Genomic DNA, 13,321 nt, shown 5'->3' with positions numbered 1-13,321 from the left:
CTAGAGTATATTTGCTTTGCAGAAGTGTAAGCAGCAGTTGGAACATCTGTTTACTGATTCTAATGGACTACACCTGAAAACAAATATATGGCCTTCCTTTACTGCAGACACTCAAGCATTTTGGTGGGCCTTCTTAAAGGAAATGGTGAAAAGGGAGAAAATTGTTTATTGTCAAAGTTTCTTTTTCTGAAAACATGTGTAAAGCAATAACTATTCCCTTTTTCTAAAATTGGGGAAGTAATTTTGGTAAGAGGACAAGAGATTAATGGTACTGTGCAAAACAGAAATGATCCCCTAGGAGTTTTTTTCCTTCTACAAAGAAAAGAAATAAATTTTCAAGAATTCTGGTAAAAGTGGAGTTTCAGTAGCTCCTTTCAGAAAACACTCTGTGTGCTTTCAATTACAAACTAAATTGTCCCACATGCATTTCAAGCTCCATATACAAACCTTGTTTTCACTTGAAACTTTTTGTATGTGGTCTCTTGCCAGAGGACAAACTTCCAGTATGACAATGCATGTGGTTGCTTAAGGTGTTTTTGACATACAGGTCAAAGAAAAGCTGAATTTCTTAAATTTCAGATTATTTTTCCTCATAGTCTGTCCTTAGGTATGTTAGTAAAACTTCATAAGCCCCTCTTATATGCACGAGTTCAGGAATAAATTGAAGTCTGATAGTTGCAAAGAAATACTTTGGCTCGTGATTCAATGTGGGTTTTCAACTGGTGTAAAAACTTTTCCTTTCTCCCTCATACTCTTCTTTACATCTCCAAGTTTTAGAATGTAGGCCAGGGATGGTGTTAGACCCATTGCTCAAGAGCAGTACAGAGGCCACTGAGATTATTGCTGGACTTGTCTGTCATGATGTACTTCTGACCTTTGTTTTATAGTTTGGTGGTGGTCCCTGATTAATGTAGTTTCTTTCATATTCATAAAAATTCATATCTGTTTATTTAAAAAAAAATATGGAGAGAGAATTAGCCATGCATCTGAGTATTTTGCTTAACTGAGAATTTAAAAAATTTTAGTGCCCCTACTTTTACAAAGAAAAATCTCTGCAGAACTTTTGTAGCCATTAGCTCTTCATATTTCCTCCGATTTTTCATTTCACGTTCTTATACACACATTTTCATTTCTTCAAGCTATAAAATTTGTTGGAATTTGACAAAACTTCTTTAACGGGTTCTCCCAGAGTTCAAATACCTACAATGGTGAATTTTTAAAAGAGAATTAATGGTAACATGGTTTTTAGAATCCTTTCCAATAAAAGGGGTCCTTTTTCCTGCACACTGGAGACAGACCTGGGAATTTTGTGTCATCAGTTTATGGTTTCCAGAAAGACAAAGAGTTTGATCAGGATTTCTTAAATCTACTTTAATTTTAATTACTGTGAGGCTGTTTTGGCTGGGGGTGGGTGTGAATAGTTAGAAAGCAGCAGATAGGTCTGTATGTTAAGAAGGAATCAATTCCTGTATGTTCCATTTTTCTAGTATTCCGGTTAAATTGAATTTGATCAGTATTTCTAATGGTATTTTTGGCTAATGAAACACTACTGTTTAGACACTTCTGGTAAGTGCTGTGCTTTTATCTAAATGATTGGTTGAAATATTGAAATACTGCTGATCTAAATTTTAAAGTTCAGACAAGCTGATCCTGTAGAAGAACTACCAAGGCTTTCTTTTCCAGAGGAATGGAACCAGTGTGCTCGGAGGTGTTTGAGAGAAGTAGCAGCTCTTATGCCATTGTCTGCTGTGATTTGCAGATTTGTACGTTTTGTCTGTGAAGGCAAAAAGCTGCATTTTCTGACACAGTGGTTGCTCATGCCAGTTTTTATAATGCCTTCTTTAATAATTTTTCTTTCTTCTTCCAATGCAGACACAGTTTCACACCATCTCTAAATTGCATATTTTTCTGTTTTTTAAATTTCCTTTCTAGCACTTTGTGTCATTTTTTAGACAGTTTTGTGTAAATAAATGTAAAACCTTGAGCTACATTGACAGTGTTGGTTTCATTGAATGACAACAACACAGTCACTGATGTCTTGGGAGCATTAATAAAATACTTCAGAAACAGAGTAAAGAAAGATCAGTTTGTAGCACCTTGACTTTTCTGCAGCCAAGGGATGAAGTGTGTTTTAATAAAGGTGGGATAAATCCACAGATTTATTTGGGTAACTAGTATAAATTTCAGATTATGCTAGGTAGTGTGGATTTTCAGCACCAGTGATTTATGACAAAATCTTGCAATATCTTCTTACCAAATTCTGAATAAAAGGGTAGAATTCATATTCCACCAGTATTTTAAGATTACATTTATAATCTGTCTCCCCTTTGGATTTTATTTTTTTTTTTTTGGTGTTTAAATTAGCTTTAAGATTGTGTGCTAAAGTTACTTCTGAGGCTAACCTAATATTGTGGAAGGAGAAAGCAATGACCAAGTTTGGATTCAAGCTCATTTTAGTTTGAAAGCAAAGACTATTAAACTAAATTTAATGTGAAGGAGACCTGATTACCTGCTAGTTTTGAGTGGGTGCATTAATCACCTTGACAACTAAGCATCATCAGGAAATACAAGGTGTGGGCATTTGGTTACACATTAGTTATAATTAATTATAATTCATTTGCATGTGCAAAGTGGTTACTCAGAATCAGGTGTCATACAGAGGGGTATAAAGAAAATCTAATTTTATAAATGATTGCATCTCCGAGATATTTTTAGTATAGGCTTTGATTGTTGCAGAAATGATGACACAAGAATTTTTTCATGGATATAAGAATCAAGAATTCCCTTCAATACAGTTTAGGTTAAAATAAACTATCCCTAGTAAGTTTTTGATGTTTTTCCCGCCACATTTTCTTATTTGTCTCTCTGGGCTTTTTATTAAAAGAATTGAAAACAAGAAATAGACATAATTCCAGAAATGATGTAATGGATAAAAACCTGGTTTCCTTAGGCTATGAGGACTTTCTGAAATGTCTAGAATATCTCTTGCTTAGCTGTTCAGGCAAATTTGAAAGCCTCCAGATGACCTCAGAGAGTATAACAATCAGGGTAAGGTATCATGCACATAAAGTGTATCCTTAAATTAGTACCCCAAAAGGATATCCCTGAATCAGGCACCCCAAATGAAAAAACACATACATAGAACAACATAAATTCAAGAACTGAGCCTTGTGGGAGTCTCCAAACATTTGAATCTGATTGGAAGAAAACCCACACAAAATAATAAAGTGGGAGTCATTTTCTGATCTTCTCCAGAATCCTAAAGTCTGCTTCATTTTACCATCAGGGATAGAGAAGAAAAGCTTTTAAGTCAGCCAGCATCAGATTGATTCATAAAGCAAACAGGAAAAGCATTATGAGGCAAGGCTTCATGCTATGATAGACATCTCGGAGTACGCATCTTTGGCAGTCTATACATCTCTGGCTAAGGGGGTGGAAACTCTGGTTTGTCTCCCTGGGCAATGTGTGGAATCCTGTTTATATTCCAGCTCAGTTTATATGGCCCTGGGGAGCAAAGTCTGGTCTTAGAATTAGCTGTAATTTTTGCTGATCTGATAGTGGTATGACTGGCCAACTCTTCTTTTGTGTAACTGTATGACAAATTCATTACGTACTCTTATTTTTTAAAACATTTGTGCAGTGAAGGTACTTATCTAAGAAAAACAGCTGGTGGCAATTGAGTGATTCCTTGCATAGGTGATTTGCAAAGATTTCTTTCTTTTTATAATATGGAGAGTTGCATTTAAATTACAAAAACCACAAGGAAAAAGGTCCAATCAGATATACTTTTTCATAAATGCAGAAAGAATTTCATTAATGCCAAAGCATTTGAAAAATGCATAAAAGCAAAATTATAAGCTGACTGTTATCTGTTAAAGGTAGTTTAAATATATGTATATGTACCTGCAGTATATTTAATGTAATAAAAAACTGTTCAGACTTAGTGTTGAGTATACTAATATGTCTCTTGCAGTTATTTTAGTACATTAAGCTGCACATTTTTAAATGTATTTTATAAAGGTGTTTATTAGCAGTAGGCTTCAGTTTAATAACCTACAGTAATTAGTCTTTGAGAGCAGTTGTTTCTCACATTTATGAATAAGCCATATGTTTGTTGCTACATAGAAGAAGAAACTAATTGATAGTTTGTGATACAAAAAAATGACTTTTAAACTTGTGGGTTATAAGGGATGCAAGACCTTGGCTCCTTGGCCTAAAGGATAAACATCTTTTTCTTGGCTACAAGGTTAGTTCAGGAGTCTGTGAAGCACTGAAAGAGAAGGAATTAGGACATAAAGACATCATGGATGGCACTCTATCTTTTAGAGCAGAAGGACTCCAAAGGAGCAGAAATGGGACAATATCTGTCCTGTTTCAGGTTTTTTTATTAATAAACTTCTCAGATGGTCTATGGGAAGGGAATAAGCATTACCAAATTCTCAAATGAAAGTGTTTTGTCACATCTTGACTACATTTTTTCCAGGTAGTTAAGTGAGTTTTTTATCAGGATGTGTCATACCAAGATGCAACTCTGGTTTCATGCTGTCTTCATACTCCTGTGGGTTTTTTTTAATTATTGTTTTTATAAAGACCGGTATGGATTGGTACTGTTAACTGTGTCCTAACCAATGCAATCCATTTTTCTTTTGCCTGTGGATTAAGATGCATAAAAACCAGTAGGAAAATGTGAAAACTGAAATGTTAATGCTACTGTAGCATGTTCTGCATCAGCCCACTACATAATTATTATCCTTAAAATGTCAAATTTGAATATAATGCGTTTAAATTGCTTATTTCAGACAATAGAGGAAAAATTAGGAAGAAACTGCAGTAAAAAATTTAACACTTACCAGTGTTTGAAGCAGTAACAGAATTAAATAAAGTTTTGTTGTTTAAGCAGCAACAGCAGCATTGTATCTGGACTAAGAAATTCCTTGCTGGGTTGTCACGCCTGCCGTTAATTATTGATAAGGGGTTTCAGAAATAGCGCATGTGCTGTCAGAGTTGGCTGTAACACAAGACAGGGAGTGCAGTGGTGGCAGAGGGGATACAGCCAGGGCAGCACCTGTAGCACTTGCAGTTACCTGCTTCTTGCCATCAGACTTTTATTTTGTTGCAATGAGTTCATGTGGGTGGTTAAAATAATGGAAAGATGAGTCGTCAAGCTTATTTCTATCGTGTCCCTCCACAGGAACTGCACAGAAGAACCCAACTTCAGCCTGAGCCAGCGAAGACGAAGGCTCTGCAAACAGTCATCGAGATGAAGGTATGGTCTTTGCATCTTTCCCTGTATGTAATTTCTGCAGCGTGAACTCATGTGCTGGGTATAGCTGGGATGGAGTTAGTTTTCCCCATAGCAACCTGTCTGGTCCTGTGTTTTGAAATTCAGACTGAAAACAGTGTTGGTAACATGCTGATGTTTAGCTGTTGTCCAACAGGGCTTACACAGAGTCAAAGCTTTCCCAGTTTCTCACTCTGCTCCCACCCTGCAAGTAGGGAGAGGCTGGGAGGGAGCACAGCGAGGACAGCTGACCCAAATTCACCACAGGGATAATCCATACTGTTGTGTCACGCTCAGCCTCCACAAACTGAAGAGAGGGAGGACCTTCAGGGTCAGGCATTTGTGCTCCCAAGTAACTCTAGTGCCTGATGAGCTCTCCTGAAAACTGCCAGGCATCTTCCTGCCCATGGGAAGCAGTGCATGAATTCCATGTGTTGCTTTGCTTGCATGCACAGCTTTGCCTTACATATTGCAGCAGCTTTATCTCAAACAATGGGTTTTCTCACTTCTGCTCTCTGGTTCTCTCGCCCATCCCGCTGAGGGGGAGTGAACAAGCAGCTGTGACAGCTGCCTAGCAAGTGTTGATTTATGACTTTTACTCATTAGTTACTGAATGCTTTCTTTACCATGTCAATTAATTTTGTTATGTAGCTAGGAGTAATTAGTACTTACTTCTCCTGGTCTGTTTTCTAAATAAAATTGATTAAAAAATCAAGTGTAGCATTGCTGAAAAATGAGAACAGAATATTGCTTTTTAAAAAGACTAGGGGGTGTGTGTGGGAGATCCAAAGTACATGGAATAAAATCGCTAATGTAAAATGTTTTCTTCCTCAAACCTTTAAACCAGTTCTTCTGTTGATTGTTATTAGGCCATAATTTTACTGCCAACCTAAGGAAGATATTAGTTGCATCAGCAGGTATGACAAAATTTGATGAAACAGCTCTCTTAGTCCTGACCATAGTTTATTCTTTTTGTTATATAATATTACTAAAGTGTTGTGGCTTTCCCCTCCACAATAACAAGGAATAAAAGTCATAATTTAAAAAGTGAAAAGTGATACTTTTGCATAATTCTGTGAGTCTGGATTGTTCATCTTTAAGAGAAATACCATGAGACTTGAGATAATTTGTGAGTTGGCAATGCTGTCTGAAATTCATTAATGATGGTCTTTCATTTCCTTCTTAAAAGGAAGTGCAAATTAAAGGCCTCATTTTACCAGTGACTTCTGTTGTGAGCAAATGAGTTCAGCATGTCTGAACATTGTGATAAACACACAGTTAAAACAACAATAGGACTTTAGCAATACAGTATCTGTCTTTCAATAGATAATAATTAGTTTGGATTATATGGGTGACAAAGAAGACACATTGATTACAGAATTCCATTTTTGGATATATATTTGCTTTGGACATTAGTTCAGTACTCTTTGTATGAGATCTATGTTTTGCAGTAACTCACTACCCTAAGTAAATAGGAAAGTAAGATACTGGCTGAGAAACTTGTTTTTACTATTAATATTCAGAATTATAAATTTAAAAGTTCTGGAATACAAAAGCAATGTGTTAGAATAATGTATAATCTTTCATGTGGGTTATATAACAATGTAAAGGACACGTTGAAGTTAATTTTCAGTTCCTCTTCCTGTACCAAAAGTGTGAAAAGATCAGGGATGGGGGGTACAGGACACACGAGTGACACATGTGGTGACTGTCGCTGCTCCTGACAGTGTCTGTCCCTGGAGACACTGAAATGTTTTCTGTTTGACTCCCAGGGCAGGTGGGTGTGCTACAATATTCCACTTTTTAAAAATCAGATCTTTATAGTAGAGCTTTCATTTGTTGTGAGTGAGGCTGCAGTCCTGTTGCTGGAGTCCTGATGCAAAGCTGCTTTTTGCCTCTGAGGCACGCAGTTCTTTCTGTCCCTATGAATGCACACCCCTTTGGGGCTGCCCCTGTCTAAAATAGGCCTAATATTGAAAAGAAAAAGGGACAAATATAAGATGTTGAAATCCACATGATTAAACAGCAGTTTTCATTACAAGTTCCAGATTTGGAATGTTTTCAAGTAAATTTAAATTGTCTTAATCCAGAGAGCATTTGTTTTGAAAAAATGTGGAACATTTGTTTTGAATGATCAAGCACTGAAGGAATTGTTTCCCTGCAGTGTTGAGGGTGGAAGGAGGGAGAGGATTAGCTGTAATGTGGCAGTCTCAGGCCATCCACTCCCCCATGCAGAGACTCCAAGCAGTTTACATTTCTTTTCACCACACCCAGCCCCTCCCAGCCCCTCACCACTTTTTTTTTGTCTGAGTGCCTTCCATGGCTCCCCCAGGCTCTGCCAGGATACAACTTTTGCTCCTTCATAAATCCTTCTATTCTCTGTGGTTTTCTTCTGTCCCTTGCCATTGCTGAATTCTTGCTGTCCCTTTTCCCAGTCTGTATTCCCTTTCATCCAGTCAAGGGTACCCATTTCTCCTACCTGTCCTCTCTTGTGTTTATTTGTCTCAGACATCTTCTGCACTATCTGTCTTGTCCTGTCATCTTCATTTCTCTCTAAAGCTTTGTAAGTAGTTACTTATTCTTACAGCAATTGCATTTCTGCATAACTGCTGTCGTGTTCACCAGTGTTTATCTCCTGTATATTCATGCAAAATAAAAAAAAAAAAAGCAAACAAAAAAAAGATGGAAAATCCACATCCTATGCCCTGACCTTGAAATAGGAGAAATTTAGACTGGACATATGAAGAAACAGAATTTTATGATGAATAATGTGGGGCCCTGGCACAGGTTGCCTAGAGAAGCTGTGGATGTCCTTTCCCTGAAGATGTTCCTGACCAGATTGGATGGGACTTGGAGCAGCCTGGGATAGTGGAAGGTGTCCCTGCCCATGGCAGAGGGTTGGATTAAATGACCTTTAAATGCTGCTTCCAACCCAGCCATTACATGTTGCTAAGGTCTAATTCTATCATCACTCAAACAGTGATAGTACTTGAGAGAGAAAATCAGAAATTGCCTACAAATATGGCCTAGAACTCACCTTAAGGATAGGATATTGAAAGACATGTGGAGTCTAGCAACTATAAAGTCATTATAAATGTAAGCTGTAAAGTAAAATGAAAATATTTGTGGTGTACCTTACTTGCAGAAAGAGCCATCTTTATGTATTGATCCAGCTGTGATATTTCAGGTATGGGTTTGGTTCTAGAGAAGTGTGTGTGTGTGTGTGTTTGCAGTGCAACATGCTCTATTGTTAAGATTGCATGAACTTTCACTTCCCTTATCTTCAAAGACAAACCTGAATATTCTCTGCATTAAATTGACAAGGTAGAAATTCATACAGTAAGGGTAATTGTGTATGGTCTGCTGACAGTCCATGCACATAAATGTGTTTAAATTCAAGCTTTATTAAATGTGAAGTTTCATATATTTCCTTCTGATTGCTTGTTGAATGCCCTACAAGCAAAATTTTACAGACATAATTTAAATTTATCATGTATCTGAAATGATGAGGAGTAGCATTTCATTACTTTTCCTTTCAGAATAAGACAGCCTGGAATGCTGTTATATAGGGTTGGACTTGTTGATCCTTGTGGGTCCCTTCCAACTCAGAATATTCTGTGATTCTGTGGTTATTTACAAATGCTTTCCCTTTTCCTGCCCCTCTGTTTTCAGGAAATGTACTATAGGAGTCTTGTAAGCACTGATATCATTCTTGAAACATCGTTGTGGAATCTCACTTGTTAGACTTCTTCCATTGTGAAATATTGTTTTCTTCAGCATCAGGACATATTGGTTTTTTTCACATTCCAAAAGAGGTAGGTTTCTGCTAGGTCCAGCCAGCAGAAACCTGAATAGCCCTAACCTCTCACAGAATATCTGCAACGCTATTCTAATAAAGGAGATAAGGAGGAAGTATTGGTTATTGCTGGAAGGAGGGGATAGATTAGGATGAGTGCCCTGATCTCTGTCACAAATCCTGCTACATAATCTTATGTCTTTTAACAGTTTTAGAGGACCTGACTGAAAAAAATCTGAACAAATGCTGTATTGTTTTAGAACTCAGAAGATGTTATTAGTACCATTTAATACTAAGCTACTTCCTAAATATTGCAAAAGAATCTTTGTTGTGATTCAAGACAGACCTATGTATTTTTTTAGCATGTTGCTAATGGGGATAAATCTTAGAGGTTTGAAGAAAATATTGCATCTGTTTCCATTTCAGTTTCTGAAAGCTTGCTGGACCCTGTGCCCAACAAGACTGAAAGTTTTCCTGTTGAAATTTTCTGTGGGAAAATGCTGATTCAGCTGAATCAGGAGATTTTATGGGAATGTGTCAGAACTTTTGGCAAATATAAAGCTACCTAACTTTCTGTGCATTCTGCAAGGCAGCCCAGCTCCCTTGTGGCAGTACCACTGGGGGCTCTGGGCTCTCTGTTTTATTTTTGACCTATGACATTTTTCACTTTCCAGCAGCTGTCCAACCTCTATAGTTTCCTGGGCAAGCCAGCATGCAGTAGGGAACAGTACCTTTGAGTTTGACAAAACTTGTGAAATTTCTGGCTTCTGTTTCAATAAAAAGCTAATGCAGAATTTAGTGACAATTTTTCAAGACATAGGAAAATAGCTTTTACACATCTCTAATCATAGTATGCAAAGATTGATTAAAAATAAAGTTTCCTCAGAGATTTCAATTTTATCATGAAGCAGAAGTACAGAAAATGCTTCCACAAGTTATTTTAGATATTTCTCATAAAGCTTAAATTTTCTTCTGTGATGTATAAACCTTCTAAAGAGTGTAGTAGGCTGTGCTAAAATTGTTTCTGCCACATTATATTTGCAAACACGTAAAATACAAAGGCAGTACAAAAAAGCAGACTCTTATAGATTTAGCTGGGCAGATTTGATGAAGACTATTCCCAGATGTCATGTCACAGCAGGTCATGTAAGTATTAATACATTTCATTGCAAAATCACTTCAAAGTGTAGTGAAGCTTAGGTTTTGCTTTTATCTTCAAAAATAGGATGAAAATATTTCTGAAATGAAGTCTAATGGAGCAGGCTGAATTTGTTTATAGTATCCGTGAGATCTACAATTATTTTTGTGTTGTGTTTAAGTCTGAAGAACTTTTAAAGAGTTCTGTATCTTTTCCTGCAGTATTTTTCTTTTTGTGCAACTTCTTTAAATTATAAGATTCAATGAGAATTCTTCCCTTTTTTCATTCTATATCAATACTTCCTGTTTTAGAATTGAAATCAATTTTAAAATTAATTTTTGTTGGAATAAAGAAATAAAAAAAAACTTCTCTCAGTTTGAGATTTATTGTTGACTATAAAGATAAAAGCAAAAATGTTAGAGGAATGACAGTGGGCTATCTGAATGACATTGCTTAGTCCTTAGCTATCATTCTATATGGATTTATAAGAGTGGTCTTCAAAAATAATCTGAGATTCTTTTTCACTTCAGTACCAAAAATTCAGATGCTTTTTAGAACTTCATCCAGATTCTTCTGTATCTTAAAGTGCTACATGTGCCTAGCTTTGTTATGAAGGAAGTTATTACAGGAATTGGGGTTTTTGCTTGTTTTAAGGCAATCTAAAGAAAGCAACAGAAACAAAGTTGCAGTGATTTGAGCTTAGTTTGTCCCTGTTAAAGGATCAATTCCATTTGTATTTTTTCCCAAATTAGATTTCTAACTTAATAACCTGGTCTTAGTGAATCAAGGTGGTTTTAGTGTAGGTTTAAAAAAATTTAATTTATTTAATTTTATAAATTGAATATTGATCTCAGTGGTACTAATATTTTATGGTCTCTAATATTTTATGGGTGGTTCATCCTTTATGTTGTTGAACAGATTTCCTAACGAGTAATTCTGCAATGTTCTTTCAAACAGAAATTTGTGGCAAGTTTGTGTAATCACTTTTGTAATCTTTCTAACTCTCACAAAAGGGACTTAACCAATTCCCAAATGACTGGAAATAACAAAAAATTATCACTGTTTTCCAGTGTGGTGCTGGCAGTGCTGGCGCACATGGCAGCTGTTGGCCGGGATGTAGAAATTTTTCGTGGTTGTCGTTTTGTTTATCTTGGGACTCACAATAAAAAGTGCTAAATCCCCTCTTAGTGATGTGGCCGGATTAGTCAAGGAAAAATATCTGAGGACACAACCTTTCTCCCTCTTGAGAGCAGGCAGAGCTCCAGAGAGAAGGGACCCTGAGCCTCAGGCTGAGCACACGATGGCTCTGCCTTGGTGAGACCTGGGCTGGACTCTCCAGCCTCAGCTCGGTGTTTGAGGCCGTGGGAGAGCAGCCAGGCCCAGGTGGTTACTAATGATAACAAGGTTTGTTGTCATACATATGTGGAAAAATAGGGCATCTGCTATTCTCCCTTCTTCTCTGTGTAGGAATTAATTGGAATTTTGACCAGAATGTATTCTCTATGGACTGTGCAACTGTGGTGCAAGAGATCTGGTCTGAATTCTGCATTTCTTTAAGCTAAAACGGATAGAATCATTTCTGGTTTATGTGGATTCTCTATTTGTACCATCTATTTTTGCTGTCTCATTACTTGATACTCACTCAAGTACAGATATGCTTCTTTTACTCTTTAATATGTCTCATATGATTTTCAATACTTTCTTTTTTTGTAACTTAGGATACAAAAATAGCTTCACTTGAGCGCAATATAAGAGATCTGGAAGATGAAATACAGATGTTAAAGACAAATGGAGTTCTGAATACAGAGGACAGAGAAGAAGAAATCAAACAAATAGAAGTTTACAAGAGTCACTCAAAGTTCATGAAAAATAAGGTAGGATCTATTTATAAAAGAGATTAAGACTGTTTAAATAATGGAAAGAAAAGTTTTAATGTGACCATTTCCAGTGCAAGAAGCTGCATGTCTCCTTTTGCTAAATCTCTACTGTATAATAATCAGTAGATGTGAAGGAGTGAAACATTTTGGATAAATGAAAATTATCTGATTTTAGCTTTTGATGTCATTTTGCAATAAGGACTTTTGTTTCATAGGTGCTACCAAATTCTACTCTGCTTATATTTTCAAGACTAGCAATTTAATGACTTCAAATTGCTGTACATAGACTATTAGGAGTGCCCCAGGCAGGTAGTAAATATGAAGTGATGTGACACATTTCCTGGTTTCAAACTCACAAAATATTATTGCTTGTTCATTGTTTGAGGGTTTTTGCTACAGAAGAAATGAAAGTGTTAGTGCCCATGTGGAATTAATCCAGATTTATTAAGAAAAAATAATGATCAAAGAACATATGTATTCTTTTGGACAAAAGTAGCTCTTAAGCTACTGAAAAATAACTAAAACTCCTAAAGTAGCATTGTCATCAGGAAAATAATTTTGCTAACCTAAACGTTATTAATTTCAAAGCAATTCAGTTTTAGTGACTTACAGCAAAACTCCCAATGGATGTCAAAAACCTGTTGATATAAAAATAAGGTAGAAAGCCTAGAACCTTAACACTCTCCTGATGTTTTTGTGAGGAAAAGCTTCAGTATATTTCTGTAGCACAGAAAGCAGATGAATGAGAAGAGTATTAAATATGCATTGTTTTGTCACAGCCTTCTGATCTTTGATAAATGCCATGTTCTGATGAAACTTTGTCTGTTTTCTTTCACTAGTCTTTTTCTTCCACTTAAAACTAAGATTTACAGCAGATGATGTTATTTTTATCACTCATCTGAGAACATTTCAAGGTGGAAAAGTATTTGTGGAGCTGTCAGCAAACAGATCTTGCTGTACCTGATCTGTTGAACCTGAGATCCTTGATAAATTCTGATAAACAGGATTGATGGCAAAGAACAGTACAAAATTCTTCTGAGGTGCTTGAAGGTCTAAATAGATTTAATTTATTCTTGAAGTATAACTTGTTTTCAATCTGTTCTTGTTTTAAATAAATGGGAAGGTGTTAGATGAAGGCAAATATTGAAAATTTATTTACATGGGTGGCAGAGAGTGTTTGGAAGTGTTTCTTTTCTTAACTATTTTTAGTACTATTCACTCCTTTCATA

At 36.2% G+C, this 13,321-nt stretch overlaps 1 protein-coding gene across 1 annotated transcript in view; it reads left to right on the top strand.

Moving 5' to 3' along the window:
• The window catches only part of ERC2 (ELKS/RAB6-interacting/CAST family member 2), a 318,526-nt gene that overhangs the window by 80,901 nt on the left and 224,304 nt on the right, over positions 1-13,321 (top strand). Inside the window, exons 6-7 of the mRNA XM_058812979.1 lie at positions 5,192-5,266; positions 11,934-12,089. Of these exons, the coding sequence (XP_058668962.1) occupies positions 5,192-5,266; positions 11,934-12,089 (231 nt within the window). The remainder of the gene's footprint in view (positions 1-5,191; positions 5,267-11,933; positions 12,090-13,321) is intronic.

The sequence above is a fragment of the Ammospiza caudacuta genome, chromosome 12, assembly GCF_027887145.1.
Source record: "Ammospiza caudacuta isolate bAmmCau1 chromosome 12, bAmmCau1.pri, whole genome shotgun sequence".
In the NCBI taxonomy this organism is placed as follows: Eukaryota; Metazoa; Chordata; class Aves; order Passeriformes; family Passerellidae; genus Ammospiza; species Ammospiza caudacuta.
Note: the sequence above shows the minus strand (reverse complement) of the source record. Positions and strands in the feature narration are given on the sequence as shown.